Raw genomic sequence first — 17,932 nt, forward strand, 5'->3', positions numbered from 1 at the left:
TGCAATATTGTAATATCTGTAGTTAGAAATGGATGATATTTAAGATCATCTAACATTTCCCTTACAAGTGAAGGATTGTTCCCTACATTATGGGTCAGATTCTCAGATGGTGTAATCAGTGCAGCTTCATTGATTTCAGTTGAGCTACGTCGATTCACATGGACTGAGAATCTGGTCCTATATTTTCTAATCTGACAATCACATGTTCTTTAGATATAGGGTTGCCAACTTTCAACTCACACAAAACCGAACCCCCTTGCCCCACTCCTCCTCCGAGGCCCTGCCCATGCCCCGCCCTTTCTCTGAGGCCTTGCCCCTGCTCATTCAACCCCCCCCCCCTTCCCTCTGTTGCTCGCGCTCCCCACCCTCACTCACTCTCACCAGACAGTGGCAGGAGGTTGGGGTGCGGGTTCCAGGGTGGGGCCAGAAATGAGGGGTTCAAGGTGCGGGAGGGAGCTCTGGGCTGAGGCAGGGGGTTGGGAGTGGGGATGGAGAGTGAGGGCTCCGCCTGGGGGTGCGGGTGTGGAGCCAGGGATGAGGGATTTGGGGTGCAGGAGGGTGCTCCGTGCTGTGGCTGAGGGGTTCGGAGTGTGGGAGGGGGCTCCGGGCTGGGACAGGGGCGCGGGGAGGTGAGGGCTCCAGCTGGGGGTGCGGTCTCTGGGGATGAGGGATTTGGGGGGTACAGGAGGGTGCTCTGGGCTGGGATCGAGGGGTTCGGAGGGCAGGAGGGGGATCAGGGCTGGGGCAGGGGCTCGGGGTTGGGGGTGCAAGCTTACCTCGGGTGGCTCCCGGTCAGCAGCGCAGCGGGGTTAAGGCAGGCTCCCTGCCTGTCCTGGCTCCGCGCTGCACCCTGGAAGTGGCAAGCAGGTCTGGCTCCTGGGTTGGGGAGCCAGGAGGCTCCGAGCACTGCTCTTGCCCGCAGGCACCCCGCCCCCCCGCCCCCCGCAGCTCCCATTGGCCGCAGTTCCTGGCCAATGGGAGTGCGGAGCCAGTGCTTGGGGTGAGAGCAGTGCACGGAGCCCTGTGGGCCCCCCCAACCTTGGAGCCAGACCTGCTGGCTGCTTCTGGTGTGCAGCGCTGTGCCAGCACAGGAAGGGACTAGCCTGTCTTAGCCCCGTAGCACCGCTGACTGGACTTTTAACAGCCCGGTCAGCAGTGCTGACTGGAGCCGTCAGGGTCTCTTTTCGACTGGATGTTCTGGTCAAAAACCGGACACCTGGCATCCCTATTTAGATTCCTCCGTGCCTGGAATCCTGAATCCACCAGAAATCAAAAAGAGTTTAAGTTCTAGGAAAAGCAGAGTCACCACATCTCATCTCTCCTTGGATCTATAGTACCTATGTCTAGCCTTGAGTTTAATAGATTCTGTCGATTTACTCAGCTAATTTGTGACAGAAATGGTCTGACTTTTTTGACTCGTGATGATCTCATTCAGTCTTCAACAATTTCAAAAGAAAAATTACACATACTTTTCTGTCCGTGGATAAATCATGCTTTCCTCTCTATGCTCTGGAATTAATGAAAGCAGTTCTATGAAAACTTACAGTACAATGAATTTAGCTTGCTTTTTCATTTTAAATTAAAACTGGTTTTAAACAGTCAAACCAGCAAAAAAACACAAGATAAAACTTCCACAGCAAAAGACCACTAAAAGATTAATACTCTAGCTAATTAAGTGTAACAGTGTATCTGTAGACTTCAATATTAAATTTCTACCCCAGCAGCACTGACTGAAGAGCTCACAAATAAAAGTTTGATTTTTTAAAAAAAACAAAGTCAAATATAATCAGACCAGAGAAGGACCTGAAACCACCTGTTTACTTAATTAACAAAGTAACTGCTGTGCAGCTTCGTTTATTTGGAGCATCAGAGCAGCTTTGGAAAACACCAACTTAACTATACTTGCTCATTACATTTTTTATTTCTCTTTTATGTATGTAAGTAAAGACTATTCCCACTCAGTCTAATAAACCTCTAAAGCCCTACCTATTCTGTGCAGCATTTCAGCTATGCCAGAACACATCACTCTGTTTTCTGAATTGCTTTTTAGTATATTAGACTGTATCCCCTCATCACTGTAGATTATAAAATCTTTGGGGCAAAGACCCTCTTTGTTATTTAGCATGGATGGTTTAACTATTTTTCAGGGCCATATACAATTTTAGTGTTATATCCTGATTAATAAATAAATACATTAATAATAATAATGCAGAATACCTTTTGGCACAGGACATGGAGCAGAATCGCTTTGACCGTAGGAACTTATTAGCATATCCCATTTTTCCACAAAACTCACACTTCAGGAGATCATTTTCCATTTCATCTAGTCCCTCTAAAGAAAGGAGTGACACACACAAGAAGTCAGTTTGAACAATTTAAATATGATGCCATTTAATTTCTCATCTCTTAAGGAGGCACAAAGTAAAATTCAAATATCAATATCAACACATTTAACTGAATGCCTTTAGGAAGGTAAACAGACAATTGATGCCAAACCAGTAGATTATACAAATCATTGTTTGACCAGAGTGAAGTTAATTAATTTAGCTAACGAATTTAGCCTCTTTTGTTTTGTTTCATTTCATGAGCAGGTAATGTCCTCAAATTTAATCAACCTTTTTGTCCCCTTCTATGAACTGATCATAAACAGTTCACTGTGAGCATTTGACAATCCATATTCAAAAGTCAAGCTCTGTCGCTTAGCTGTAACATGTCACATCATTACATAGTACTATTTCTCTTCCCTGAATGGATGAGAATAACTCTTATAATCAGGTGGAGGATTGAGGAAGCCACTGAAGCACTGAATCTAATCTATGGAACAGATAGCAATTTAAGAAGAGAATAAGCCTACAGGAAGGGAATTAATATTATTAAGGCAGGGGTTGGCAACGTTCGGCACACGGGTCGCCAGGGTAAGCACCCTGGCGGGCCGGGCCAGTTTTATTTACCTGCTGACGCGGCAGGTTCGGCCGATCGTGGCCCCCACTGGCCGCGGTTCGCCGTCCCGGGCCAATGTGGGCGGCGAGAAGCGGCGCGGGCGAGCGATGTGCTGGCCGCAGCTTCTCGCCGCCCCCATTGGCCCGGGACGGCGAACCGCGGCCAGTGGGGGCCGCCATCGGCCGAACCTGCCGCGTCAGCAGGTAAATAAAACTGGCCCGGCCCGCCAGGGTGCTTACCCTGGCGAGCCGCGTGCCGAACGTTGCCGACCTCTGTATTAAGGTATTTTCCTTTTTAAGCCCCACAGGCCATGCCCAAGCCAGGATTCCTAGAAATATTAGGCTACTGTAAGATGTATTGACTATGTTTAGTTTATTTTTCCCTTTCAGATTGCATAATGTAGTGACATATGTGATCAAATCTTTGTCAGCTCATTTGATTGTCTTTGTGCTCTGACAAGTGGTTCGGGAAATCCTGTTCTCTCCTTAAGCAGCGTTCCCATCTTATATAAAATATACTTCATTTACTGTTTTAATAATAATATTACTTCACATATTTTGTCACCATAGTTATTAATGCACACTGATCACCACACTCAGTGATATAATTATATGTGAATGCATGGTCCTAGTTACAAAGGGACTGGTCAGAACCGCTGAAGATTTAAACATTTCCAGTACTATACTTTGATTAATTTCAACAGCAAATTTTCCAATTTACTGACACACAAGAAAACTTAAGGCATTGTACCTAACCATATCATATAACCCACAGAAATTATCCTTCAGCTTCCAGCCCTCTCACCTAGGAAACTTAACTCCCCAAAATATTGTAAGAGAAATCAAACTTTAAATCGTGTCTGGAAAGTTAACAAATCCAGGTTCTGCTGGAACCAGGAGGGAAGCAAATTCCAAAGATGAGGACCTGTCATGCTAGGTCGACACTGCTAGGTCGACCTAGCTACTGCCTCTTAAGGGGGTGGGCTTACTTAAGTGATGAAAAAATCCCTTCCATTGCTGTAGCAAGTGTCTACACTATAGTGCTGCTGCAGCTGTGCTGCTGTAGCCCTTGTAGTGCAGACATCCCTAATGATGCAGTGACATCTGCCTGCTTTTGCAGCATTGGAAACTGCTTTTAGAGGTGCGATCTGCCCCATTCATCTCAATGGATGCTAACTTGGATGCCAGTGAAAATATTCTAAATGTCACATTGTTGTTAACTTCAGAGCGTGTAAGAAAGGAGAGGGGCTGATCATATTATGGAGAACTGAACAATCTACTTTGACAGTTTATTTTGGTGTACCTTCTTCCCACTCCCAACTGAAGAGGAGCACAGCAGGGCCTCTGAGCCCCTCAAGGGGGAGCCAAGCTCAGGAAGCCCAGCAGGGCACACAAGCCTTATTGAGGGGAAAATAAGCCTGAGAAGCACAGTAGATCATGTGTTGTGCAAATGGGTGTTTCCAAGTCCCACTGAAGAGGAGCCAAGACCAAGAAACACAGATGGCATGCCCGGTCATATTTTGAACATCTGCACAATGTACTGTGAGCCGCATCTTACATGGGTGGAGCCGGAAAGAGTACCACCAGCTTTTTTCCCCCACTCCCTTCCAATCTGACCCCTGGCCTCAGACAAATTATCCTCATGCACAATTATTGAAATATAACACTACTGGTGCTAATGATCAGGAGACCAAATTTAGCATTTATATTCTGCATGCATTCATGTGAGTAAAGCTCAACAGCTTACAAAACGGGTGCAAGCATGTTCAAAACAAATTCATTTTAAAATGCAAGTGAACATATAAAGAGGGGGGTTTTGTTTTAGTTTCTGGGTCGTCTGCCCCAGTATTTAGCTATTTCCCCCCCAAATCAGGCAATTCACTGACTACATCTTACTTCTTGCTCTTTTCATTCATATTTAGCGACACAACATTTCCACTTAGTTTGCAACCACGGTTGCTATTTTTTTGGTTCTAGACTGTTCATGGAACTCGAATACTGGCTAATAAAGACTCTGGTATGGTAGTTTAACACAAAGATCAGGAATCTGAACCTTTGATATTCTGACTCGGTTATATTTACTCATCAAGAATCATGCCCAACACTCCGCTGCATTGTCAATAGGATAGCAAACTGGAAAGCACTACTTCAACAAGAAGAAATCAAATAATGCTGAATAGATTAATGTGGGGGGGGAAACGTTGAGGTCCCAGGATCCTAATATATTATTAAAGCTAAACTAATCTTAAGAATGAAAATATTACCATGTTATGTACCAGTTTTATAAACCCGTACAGTATTACAACTGCAGTAACAATGGAGAAAGGACCTCAATCTCATCTGCTTAAAAACTGCAAAATGCATCAGATCTCATCAACTTTGCAATTGAAGTAATGAAAACCTTGCAAATGTACCCTTAAAATCAATCTCTCTTCCTACAGGAAAAAGGAATATACTGATACAATTCAATCTACACGCTCCCTGCAAAAAGACGACGACTGCTGGGAAAATGGGTAAAAAAGAAACTGTTCTTTTGCATATGAAGCACTTCTTCCTTTTACCCACATCTTAGCTGTTGAATGATGGGAAAAGGGATTAAATTATTTGATCTTGGTGTTTGTGAATGGCTCTCAATGCTATGTAAACGTTTCCTGGCTCATCAACTGAATAACTGCAGAATGTTTACGATACAACAACCAACTGTCAAAAATGAAACTACAAATGGTAAACAACAATGCAAATGTTTGAACAGTGCTGTAAAACAGATACAGACGCTCCCCGACTTACGCAAGTGTTCCGTTCCGGAACACCTTGCGTAACTCAAATTTTGCGTAAGTCGGAAACATATACCCGACCATTACGCAAACCCTCCGCCTCCCCCCCAAAAAAGGCCCCCAAAACTATTTCTAGTTTACGGAACTTTTTCCGTAAGTGTGGATTTGCGTAAGTCAGGTTTGCGTAACCCGGGGGGCGTCTGTAAACTGTCTGCTTGACATCTGCTCAGGAACAAATGCTATTGTTAAGGCTAAGATTTAGTCACGGAATCCATGACTTCCAGCAACCTCCGTGACTTCAGCGGCCGGGAGCTGAAGAGTCCCCCGCCTCCCATGGACTGGGAGTTGTGGGGTACCCCAGCCACCTCTGGCAGCCGCACAGCTCTGGCCGCCACAGGCGGTGGGGGGAACCCCCGAGCTCCCAGCTGCCAGGGGAACCCTTGAGCTCCCGGCTGCAGCAAGCCCCTGGAGCTGCAAGCGGTGGGGGTACCCCGCAGCTCCTGGTCCCCACAGGCAGCGGGGGACCCCAGGAGCTGCAGGTGGCAGGGATATCCCACAGCCCCCAACTGCTGCAGGAGGCTCCTAGCCCCTGCGCAGCTGCCCTGCTTCAGGCGGTGTGGGGACCCGCAGATCCCCATTTTGTCCCAGATATTTTTCGTAAAATCACAGACAAGTCACGGCTTCCATGAATTTTTCTCTTTTGCCCGTGACCTTTTACTAAAAATATCCATGACAAAATCTTAGCCTTACTTATTGTTAGTACACAAAGAACCCTAGAGAGAGTCCTGTGAAAAATGAAACAGACAATATTCAGTGTAACTACCAAATTTAAGATGACTTGCTAATTACTCCACAGAAACTGCAAACACGCTAAAGCATACATCAAAAGAAAGTAAAAGTCATGAATATTTTAAAAATATCTCAAATGAAGTAAAAAATTAGTACCGGTAATTACCAATGAGTCAGGTAATTGCCATCTTGATAGTCTAATAGCTTAATATAAATCAAGAAGTAGAGCTCTCCACACACAAACATAAGATAGGAGATTTACAAAGCTGTTGCAAGGTAAGTTTTGTCATTTATTTGTCTAGAAGGGTATTGTATACAGTATTGTTAAATTAACAAAAAAAGTCACAAGTAACAGAACTTACCACATATACAACAACTTTGAAAGCCTCCTGCCTCTCTTATGCTGTCCATGTCATCAGACTGTACTTCCTACTGGAAGAATCAGTAAAATGGCAGCTCTCACTGAGAGACATCGGCACCATTCACAATTATGAAGACAATAAAACAATGATAGATATTTCTAAAAGCTTTTGTAAAATATTCTGTCAGTTATCATCTTTTCCTTTTCCATACTCCATATCCCTCAAAGGTTAAGCAACATGCAAGCCAAGGAGTTAAGTCACTTTCTCAGGGAAAAAGACAGGACTCTGAAGAATCTTGCCTACATATGATACAGAAAGGCCAGGGGCTCAAATCTCATTGGTTGTACACATTATAGAGTACAGAATGTTCCACTGATGACTACCAAATAGCTGAAGATGGTGAAATTTCTGTGTTTTTTAATTTTAATTTTTAAAATATGTAGGAAATGTAATTTAAAAAACAGCATTAAAAGAATGTTAAGGTTTCAAAGTGAAGTCCTCAAACATCAGGAAATTACTAAGTTAAGGATGTCCTTGAAAAATGCAAAAAGGTTTTGGAGGACTTTTATGAGCCATATCGGCAATTGTGATCTCTCAAACTAAAACAAGTCAGAAAACCCTGAACTGGAAGCTTAAAATAAATTTTGTATTTAATTTGTAGATACCATCTCATGTGTTTTGACTTGCAATAGGACTGCAAACTACTATATCTCATTTCAATAAAGTGTTTCCAAGATAAATAAGTTATCAATGTGTGTCTGTTCCAATGTGTTACTGAAATGAACTACTAAGATGAGAATTTACATCCAATTTGAACCTCAAGGCATCTGGCCCCAAATATCATTTGAGCTGTAACCTGAATCTCAGCTTTAAATAAAAATCCAGTAGTGATTAAACTTTCTATTATTATATCACCATCAACAAATATTCCTCTTAGCTCCAGAACTGTTAGAAACACTATGCTTTTTCCCTCCCCAAACACCTGCAATTCTCCTCTCTTAAGCAGTGGCAAACCATGATAGTAAAAACAATGTTCCAGAAGTTAATAATTAAATAAGTTGAATTTTGAGCTTGTTTGACATTGAGATATACTATAAATACAGTATGTTTTCCCATCACTTCTATATCGGTTTCACTAGTGGGAGAACCACAGATATGAACAATTCTAATTGCTATAGAGGTCTCTGACGCCCTTATGAGGAAAGATTAGAAAAATATGTACAGCTTGGCTAACTAACAACTCATTTGGGGCAGAGGAGAGGACAAGGTAGCAATATACGGATATTGAAGGACAGAAAGGAATTATGGTACAAGGAGGTATAAACTAGAAGCTGAGCTGGAAAATTAAGAAAATCATAGGCTGAGTACCAAAAACAACTTCCTGACAGCGTCAACTGTATTAGACAGTGGAAGAGACCCCAAGAGGAGATGGTGGAATTTGGGACTTTAAAATTAGACTGAAAATATATTAGAAAATGCAAAGCAGAGAATAATACACCATTGACTGGCGCCTGGACTAGGAGGTCTAAATCTCTTCTCTCTCTATCATCTATGATGCTATCCATACTAGGGCTTGAAGACAGAATGTTGATAAATTGGAGAGGGTTCAGAGAAGAGCGACAAGATTGGTTAAAGGATTGGAAAACATGCCTCAGTGATAAACTAAATAGACTCAACACCTGGAATCTAACAAAGAGAAGGCTCAAGGCTGACTTAATCACAGGCTACAAATACCTACCATGGGCAACAAATATTTGATAATGGGATCCTCAGTGTAGCAGACATAGGTGTAACAGGATCCAATGGTGGGAAGTTGAAGCTATACAAATTCAGACCGGAAATAAGGCAGCAATTTTTTAACAGTGAGGGTTATTAATCATCAGAGTAATTTAACCAGGGCTGTAGTAGATTCAGTCTTGATTTAAAATTTGCCAGTGATGGAGAATGTTTTTCTAAAAGATATGCTCTAATTCAAATAGCGGTTATTTTGTGGAAGTTTTATGGCTTGTGTTATGAAGGTCAGACTAGATGACCACAGTGGTCCCGTCTGGCCTTTGAATCTGTGAACCATGGTAGTAAAATAATCCATATTAAAAAAATGTTTGCTAACCAGGGTTCTAACAAAATTGTCTGTAACTGTTTTGCAATGGAGCTATTGTCAGCATGGTTTCTTTTTTGAGAACTGTGCTAGCCCAAGCTATGCTATACTACTTAGGTAAGTCAATGGCATAGTTTTTATAAAACAGTGTGCATCCATACTGAACACCATTATAATCTGTGTTTGGCTATAACTGTTTGAAAATAATTTCAAATATCATCACTAGATATAGTGTCGAAAGGACCTAAGATAGAGAAACAGTCCAGATGTACAGACTTCACGGTCTATGCCATAGCATTGACTGGAGTGATGTGTATTAAATTAAATCTACAAACCTTCAGTAATGATGTCCTCTATCTCTGTGTCTGAGGAGTTCTCTGCATGTTTTGTATTGTTCTGCAGCTCTGACTCAACACACATGACACTCATGACCTGACCCTCGATTAGGAGCCTTTTTTTTGCAGGTTGCTCAACCAGCAGAGATGAACGACTTACCTATTATAATAAAAGCAGAGCAGTATGAAACAACAATTAGAAAAAAATGGCTCATGGTATTTAGCACTTGTAGCTGTGCCACTACAACAGTGTTTGCATTCTTTATCCTGTTCATTGTTATGATACATAGAGCCACACATGCACACATCATTTTATAGACAAATAAAATGACAGGTTCCTGCCCTTCAGATCTTACAATCAAAACTAGACTTAACACAGGAAGACACTATAGTAAGCAAAGGGAGATGAGGAAGATTAATGAGAGCATGAGAGTTATCCAGTAAAGTGATTAGCAATGCAGAAAACATCACACTTTTCAAAACTACAGACCCAGTAGTCTGGAACTGGCCATTTCTGGCTTTAAAAGTTTCCATTGGTTAGCAACAATCTGCTCTTACAGGGCCAACTCCTGTCAGTGTTTTGTCAGTGACTTCAATGGGATCAAAGTTTGTCCAACACATCTTAACACCAAAGTCATAGTATATGCAGAGCACCATCTCAGATATCTACACTGAGTAATTTTTCTATAAGATGGATAAAAGTAAAACTAAATATTAGAAACAATAATACTAAAACAATTTCATCTCACTATACACATCTCCTCACAAAAAACATATAAACTTTTTAATAGCCCTTTCCCTCCCCCCCTCCAGAAAAATTCTCTGCTATGGTTCTATTAAAAACTAGTAACCTGCCATTCAATTATACACCTGGATGAAAAAAGTAGCATGAATCTGAACTATACACTTAAGATAAACCCGATTCACATATGCTGTAATACATGTAAATATGCATATAACATATGCATATATAAAATATGCTGTAACAAATTGGCTATAAAACAGAAGGAAAAGAAGGTCAATCCCAAAATTCTGAAAAGTTATTCAGAATATAAAGAACTTAACTACATAATAGCCACAAATAACTTAACCAGATTTGTTTGCCTTTTAAAACATATGTTAATAGCTTTTAACTTTGACACTTACAGGAAATGGCTCTAAACCCTCCTGAATCACAAAGCCCTCAATAACATGGGTCAAGATCTGTGGTTTAACGATAGCCTGTGGAGGTTTGTTTTCTAGGCTAGGAATGCTATTAGGCATTGATGTGATGTTACTCCTTGTGGCAGCTGCTGGAAGCAAAAGAGGAGGTGGTGGAATAGAGGCATGTGAAGGGTCTGATGGAGATTTAATTACTGAGGCACTGACTGATGATGCCATTGCAGGAAGTCCCACTTGTTCTGGAAAAAATAATTTAAAATAATATATTATACTTTTAATCACTGTGTCCAGATATTTTCACAGAGTTATAGAAAGCAGAGATGGAAAACACCTACATTACTGCATTCATGGTCTTGTCAATGAAGATTTTTTTCTCCTATAGTTTATATTATAAACTTTAAATTATACCAATGATAGGACAACTTTACTTTCCGTGGAACAGTCTTCCAAGGAAAGGAAAGTTATCCTAATAGCCTGCACCATTAGGACATTTTTCCTGAGATTCAACCTAAATTTCCCTTTGCTCAGTATCGCCTAGCTATACTCACCCTTGTCCACAACAAACATCTTTCAAATATGTGTATCATATAGCCCTTAGCCATCCATCTAGATTGTAAATCCACAAGGCAAGAACAGAGACCAACATTTAAAACTTGGGAGTCTAAAGCTGGGCTCCTAAAACCATATTTAAGCACTTCAATAGAAATGGCCTGATTTCCAGTGGTGGTGAGCAAACGCTGTTCCCACTGAGCTGCAAATTCATAAACACATTAGGAAGTCAGGCCACTTCTATTTAGGTGCCTAAATATGGATACAGGAGCCCAACTGTAGGCACCCAGATTTGAAAATTTTGGTCTGTTTCTCCTAGTGGCCGTGTAAGATGTCATGCATGCTTATGGTATATAAATAAATCCACTATTATTATTCTAATCTTCATCTCAGCAGGTTAATTATTTGTTACAGTGCATCAAGAATATTCACTTCTTATCTCTTATTTTATATAAAAAAAACCCAAAACTAACTCAAAACCAACAACGTGTGCATATGCCTTAAACTGAAAAACCACAAGTATATTGCTGTTTCCTTTGTCCTTCCATGCCGTGGTCCCTCTTTACTTGTTGTCACCCTCACTTGCTAACTCCCTTATAAATTCAGAGGGGTAATGGTTCCCTTGCCAAATACTTCTTCTAATCTTTCCAGCCCAAGAAGCTGATTGGACTGATACAAATCTCTTAAGAGGACTTAATTAAAATAGTAGAATAACTTGCAGTTAAACAGACTTGTAAATGTGTGATATATATTTGGATTTTTAATTTACTCTGTGTTTAGAATAAAAGTGTTTGCTCTAAAGTTTCTCATCAAAACAAATGAAGGCCTGGGATAAGATAGGAGTAAAGTATACTTGTACCTGATGTTGGCTAGTATTTACTTTTGACTGAGTATATACAGTAACTGATCCTGATATCAGTCAGCATTCTCTCCTGGCATGTGAATGCAATCAATAAATCCTGTCTTGCTATCTGAAGGAAGAGACTTTCTTATGCCTTCTTCTCCCTGTTCTATTCCAGGACCTGATCCTACAATGTGCTGAGCACCTACTGTGATGTTCAAAATGCTTTGAACTCTCCCTGATTTAGAAAGGAATTGAGGGTACTCAGCACCTCATAGGAGTACTTATCTATCTGCAGGATCAGGCCCTAGTGCAACAGACAAAGTAAATTCTCTATAATTAAACTAAATAAATTATTTACTGGTTGCTTTTGTCTCACAATACGCCATTCTCATGGCCTACCAAAAAATGAAGTGAACTGGAATAATTACAATGCAGCTGATAGCCATATAGCATTTTCCAACTAGAGACCTCGATCCTGTAAGAAGATCAGCTTGTATGATCAGGGCTGCAGTGTTTTGGGGGCAGTTCACAAACCAATGAAGATTGCTACTGTTATTAATTAATTAATTGTGGTAGTGCCTGTGGGCCCCAATCAAGATCGGTGTTCCATTTGCTAGGTGCTATACAAACACATATGGAAGCAGAGTCGCTGCCACAAAGACCTTGTGTCTAAGAGGTCAAATGATATACAAGCTGCAAGTCATTTATCTTTGTTTGTTTTTAATATAAAAATCAATTAAAATTAATCAAAAAAACATATTCTCACTATATAAATAGCTTTCTTACTATTAAATAATTTTTCATATATTTCTTTATAACTGAATACATCATTCTATCATCCTGCTTTCTAGTATATTTCATGAAGCTTCATTAACTTGGAGAACTATCCCATTAAACCATAAAAACAGGTGAAAGTCACATACTTTTGCTTTAAACATTTCAAGCTAGGAAAAGTACCTGATCAGAAAGAGATTCAGGCAGAAAAGCTGACCTAATTCCACCAGTCTCTGCAGTTGTGCTCACCTGACAAAGGCGCCTCTGAAGCAAGCTCCTCGCCATTCCCTAAGGTTATGACTGGTGGAGACAAGGTTGGTGGGGTAGGAGTTCTAACCATACGGACGCATTCAGACTCCTCTGGCATCTCTTCCTCACACACGTTCTCCACTTGGTAAATCTGCATTGAACAGATCATTGCTTTAAGAAAGATTTCCATTCTACCATAACACCCCAAAACAGATACATGAATGTAATCTTGACAAACAAATTGCCAATTGATTTTTAAAAATATATTATCACCTGTTAATAATATAATTCAATTTTTCCACACTACAGACACCCCTTAGCCCCATCTATCCATGATTGGATTCTGATGACATAGTAATAATGAGAACAAAACTACAGCATTTGTAATATCAGCCAAATTCTAAGACATGTACCATTCTCTTCACAGACAGGTGGTCCCGAGAACTTAACTGGCCCTCCCCATCTCTAATCTCTCTAGTCTTCCATGTTTTATTATAGATATTTAAAGACTACCACTAGATTTAAGCAATAAAACAGAATGGCCATCTCAGTAAAGAGGACATGGATTGAAGTCGCAACACTTTACATTATAAGATCCCTATTTTCATTTGTTTATAACTTTGCCAAACTAATTGTTTCAGCTGAAATTTAATGTGCCAGGTGTGTCTGCCTCAGACCGAATGTTTTTGGAAACTTTCAGCAAACACTGTTCACCTATTTCTCAGAATGAGTTTAAGGGAAAATGCAATGTTTTGCCCGTGTTAAAAGAAAATCTTACAACTGTTTCACTGAGAAGTTCTAGCATCCCCATGCTTTGTACCAGAAGTACTTGAAATTTGGAGGCGGGGTCACCCAGGAATGAGGGACATGACTTTTACCATCCTCATGAAAATCCACCCAAATTTGGTCAAGTTATAAACTTCTGAAAATTGCAGTTCGCACATGACCAGTGGAGTTTTGTTAAGAGTTAGGCAGCTAAATTCTCTGAAGATTCTGTCTGTACTGAGCATGCTCCATCCTGGGTCTGCAGCGTCTGAGTGAGACCTTCCCATCAATTTCTCCTCCCAGCTGTTGGGGCACCGGGCACAAGAACAGAGAGCAGGATAACTATCTCTCCTGTGCTCACAATGCTCGCCCTGCTGGCGTTCAGGATGCATAGAAAAGGAGGGGTCCTATGGGAAAAACGTGAGATCATTCCATTAAAGACTATCACACAAAGGGGTCAAATTAAAGGTGGCACAGGCAACCTTAATTCTGCCATTTTCTAACTTTTGAGTATTTGACTTTGCAAACTTAACATTCTTTTAATGTCATTTTTTTGGATACAATTTTAGGTAGAGTTTACAAATTATACCTTTTCAGTAAACATACAGAGATTCACAGTATCCCATAAAAAAGGCTTCATGTTCATAGGGGATGTTATATTTTACAATTAGTATTTCTGAACTGAGAGCAAGAATCACTTCAGTTTGGAGTCTTTAATGTACAAGATCTCCAAAGTTATGTGCAAACACCAGAGTGCTTTCCTTTTCATACAGCTGCATACTACAGTAAGCAAAACAAGGATTTCAAGAGAACATGCCAAGTTTATCAGCTAAAGTTGTTATAAATGATTTTCTCCAAAACTATAATGGAAATGGAAGTGATTTACTGATTTACTGACAGTCAGCAGATATGGGAGTTCAACACCAAGCTGTCAAGAGACACCTTGCTTCCATCTGCGGGCCTTGTCCCTGCCTAAACTAACAGGGGACCGGGATTAACATTATCTTCCAAATGCATATGAAACAATAACTACAGTAGTGTTTTCCTCAGTTGGGTGACAGCCTGAAACAAAGCCTCTGAAATTCCCCTGCCCCATTAATCTCATTGGTGTGTTATGTCTAAAGCCTAATGATGATGATGCTTTAAATGTCAGTATTAGCTATTTCACAACTGATCATTTTAGTAGATGGTGAGAGTGAAGATCATGAGGGTAGAATTGAGAGTTGCTGCAGAGATGAAAATCCAGAAGGAAGAAAGAGAGACGGAGTTGCAGATGGAGAAGAGAGAAAGAACAAAACAAACAAACAAACAAAAAAACCCAGGAGGATAGAGAAGATAGAGAAACAAAAAGGAAGGAACACTGGTAGTCCTGAATACATAATAAATAATGATAATTGGTGGCCCTCCTCAGTCCTAAAAGTTTAATGCTATATATAAAGGTCATATTCTACACTTGCTCTTTGTGCAAACCTTCCATTTACATCAAGGAGTTCCACTGATGGCAGTATACAGTCCTAAATGTATACTCTGGCCCACAGATTATAATTAAAAATAGAATTCAGCCCTCCCCATGGAAGGAGTCTGATGCCCCCGTTCTGGCTTCAGGAATATTAAGCACGGTCATACAGACAGATAATAGTCCTTTTCCACATAAAAGGTCTGTAAGAAAAATGCATATAGTTTCCAAATATTTGTGGGCAGGGAAGAGGGAAAGAATTTAGACAAAGTTCACGGTATAAATAATACATGTCTGAATACATCAGAATAAAAGATCAGAAGTAAATAATACATAATCTTGTTCACATTACAGTTAGGACTGTCGATTAATCGCAGTTAACTCAGGCAATTAACTCAAAAAAATGAATCACGATTAATCGGACTGTTAAACAATAGAACACCAATTGACATTTATTAAATATTTTTGGATGTTTTTCTACGTTTTCAAATATATTGATTTCTATTACAACACAGAAAACAAAGTGTACAGTACTCACTTTATATTATTTTTATTTCAAATATTTGCACTGTAAAAATGATAAACAAAAGAAATAGTATTTTTCAATTCACCTCATACAAGTACTGTAGTGGAATCTCTTTCTCGTGAAAGTGTAACTTACAAATGTAGATTTTTTTCGTTATTGAGCAGAACCTGTCATCAGCATGGACGCATGTCCTCTGGAATGATGGTTGAAGCATCAAGGGACATATGAATCTTTAGCACATCTGGCATGTAAATATCTTGCGACGCTGGCTACAAAAGTGACATGTCAATGCCTGTTCTCACTTTCAGGTGACATGTAAACAAGAAGCGGGCAGCAAATTGTAACTAAACTTGTTTGTCTGAGCGATAGGCTGAAGTGGGACTGAGTGGACTTGTAGGCTCTAAAGTTTTACATTGTTTTATTTTTGAATGGAGGTTTTTTTGGTACATAATTCTACATTTGTAAGTTCAACTTTCATGATAAAGAGTTTGCACTACAGTACTTGTATTAGATGAACTGAAAAATACTATTTCTTTTGTTTTTTACAGTGCAAATATTTGTAATAAAAAATAAATATAAAGTGAGCACTGTACACTTTGTATTCTGTGTTGTAACTGAAATGAATATATTTGAAAATGTAGAAAACATCCAAAAATATTTAAATAAATGGTATTCTATTATTGTTTAACAGTGCAATTAATTTTTTAAAATCGCTTGACAGCCCTAATTACAGTAGCACTAATCCTCTTTGGAAATGTACTTTGGAACAGATACAGTTAAATTGCTGGCCCATCAGAACTCAAGCTGTGATGGATACAAGAGACCCCTACTGAAAAACAGCTGGTCAGAAAATAGGAAGCTGGGGCGGGGACAGAGGTGGGACATCTTATTTTTGTTATGTATATTGAAATCTAATCTTGTACAATCCAAAGAAATTAAACACAATTCTGGTTCAAGTCAAATATTTTTCACAAGCTCATTGGGGATGATCCCAGGTGGCTGGCTGGCTGAACAGTGATTTATAACTCTGCCTCTCTTACACATAATATTTAAAAGGTAATGAAGATTGTCACAGTGTTTCCCTTATGCATTTTCACCATTTGTTTCAAGTCTAAATAAGCTTAGGAACATTATTTATCTAATAAACCTTCTCTAAATTATCTTCCCTCCTCCACCATTATATGAGCATAGAGGGCTTATTTATTTTCCTTATGTGTACTGGTAAGCATAGATGTTTGACTTGACTTCCATTCTTAGTTTTTCACCTTTGATGCTCTTTTTGGTGTAAATCCTCACCTGTTTAATATTTCTAAGGATACCAGTTTGAAACATAACACCACCCTCTCAATATTTAATAGATGGACACATGTAACACCACAAAGAACATATAGTGTGTGAAGAAATAAATGTATTTATGAATAAATAAGAAAAGATGCCTGAATGAAAAAGAATATTTTGTAGGTGTGAATGAGTGAAAAATCAATGGAAATGCATGGGTGGATAGTAAGTGAGTGAATGAGCAAGTGTTTTAATTATGATAGCAGTAGGAGCTGTCAAGTAGGCGCAAATCAGGAAAATCAGATGACAAAGGCTCTAATCCAGCAAAACACTTAGGCATGGTCTCATCTTTAAACATGTGAGTAATTCCACTGTCTTCAATGGGACTACTCATGCTTACTGTTAAGCACATTCTTAAGTGCTTTGCTGAATCAAGCTCAAAATGAGTGAGCCACAACTGAAAACAACAACTAAAAAATAATAAGAGCTAAGACTAGCAAAGAACTACTTGGTTAGGGCAGTGGCTGTAAACACAAAGGGGGCATAAACATTCCCTAAATCTCTCTTGGTGGAGAGGCTTTTCAGTTACACTACCAACTGAACTATCCAAAATTCAGTTACCCATAACTTCCTCTTATGTTCCCTGAAAATTCCCAAAGCCTTGATTAGACAAATCTATTTGAATATTTAAAATTGCACTGTATTTAATATAGAGGGCCAAGATTTCATAGTCCAGAGGGGAACTTTCCACTGGCATAAACCTGGTGGAGGCAGCTCTTGCACCAACTGTTCCTCACCCTCGCATAAGGGGAAGAAGGGATTATGTTAATGACATTCCACGGGTATGGTGGAGCTACTGATTCCCTGAGGGATTTTATGTCAGTGGTGTAAGTTACAGCAGCTCCTGTGCAGTTCTCGGTGTCCCTCCACCTCCTTCAAATGCACTCAAGTGGAATTTGGGGTAGGATGGAGAATATGCCCCAAAAGGCTGTATGGCATTTGGCTCGTATTCCTGGACTTCTCTCAGTTTTCA

General features: G+C 40.0%; 1 protein-coding gene across 1 annotated transcript in view; it reads right to left on the minus strand.

Annotated features, from left to right (window-relative positions):
* PHC3 (polyhomeotic homolog 3) overlaps window positions 1–17,932 on the minus strand; it is a 90,889-nt gene that overhangs the window by 9,842 nt on the left and 63,115 nt on the right. The window contains exons 9-12 of the mRNA XM_065410847.1: window positions 12,875–13,025; window positions 10,444–10,697; window positions 9,298–9,457; window positions 2,218–2,332 (exon numbers count right to left, since the gene is read on the minus strand). Coding sequence (XP_065266919.1) covers window positions 2,218–2,332; window positions 9,298–9,457; window positions 10,444–10,697; window positions 12,875–13,025 — 680 coding nt within the window. The remainder of the gene's footprint in view (window positions 1–2,217; window positions 2,333–9,297; window positions 9,458–10,443; window positions 10,698–12,874; window positions 13,026–17,932) is intronic.

The sequence above is a fragment of the Emys orbicularis genome, chromosome 9, assembly GCF_028017835.1.
Source record: "Emys orbicularis isolate rEmyOrb1 chromosome 9, rEmyOrb1.hap1, whole genome shotgun sequence".
NCBI classification, from domain to species: domain Eukaryota; kingdom Metazoa; phylum Chordata; order Testudines; family Emydidae; genus Emys; species Emys orbicularis.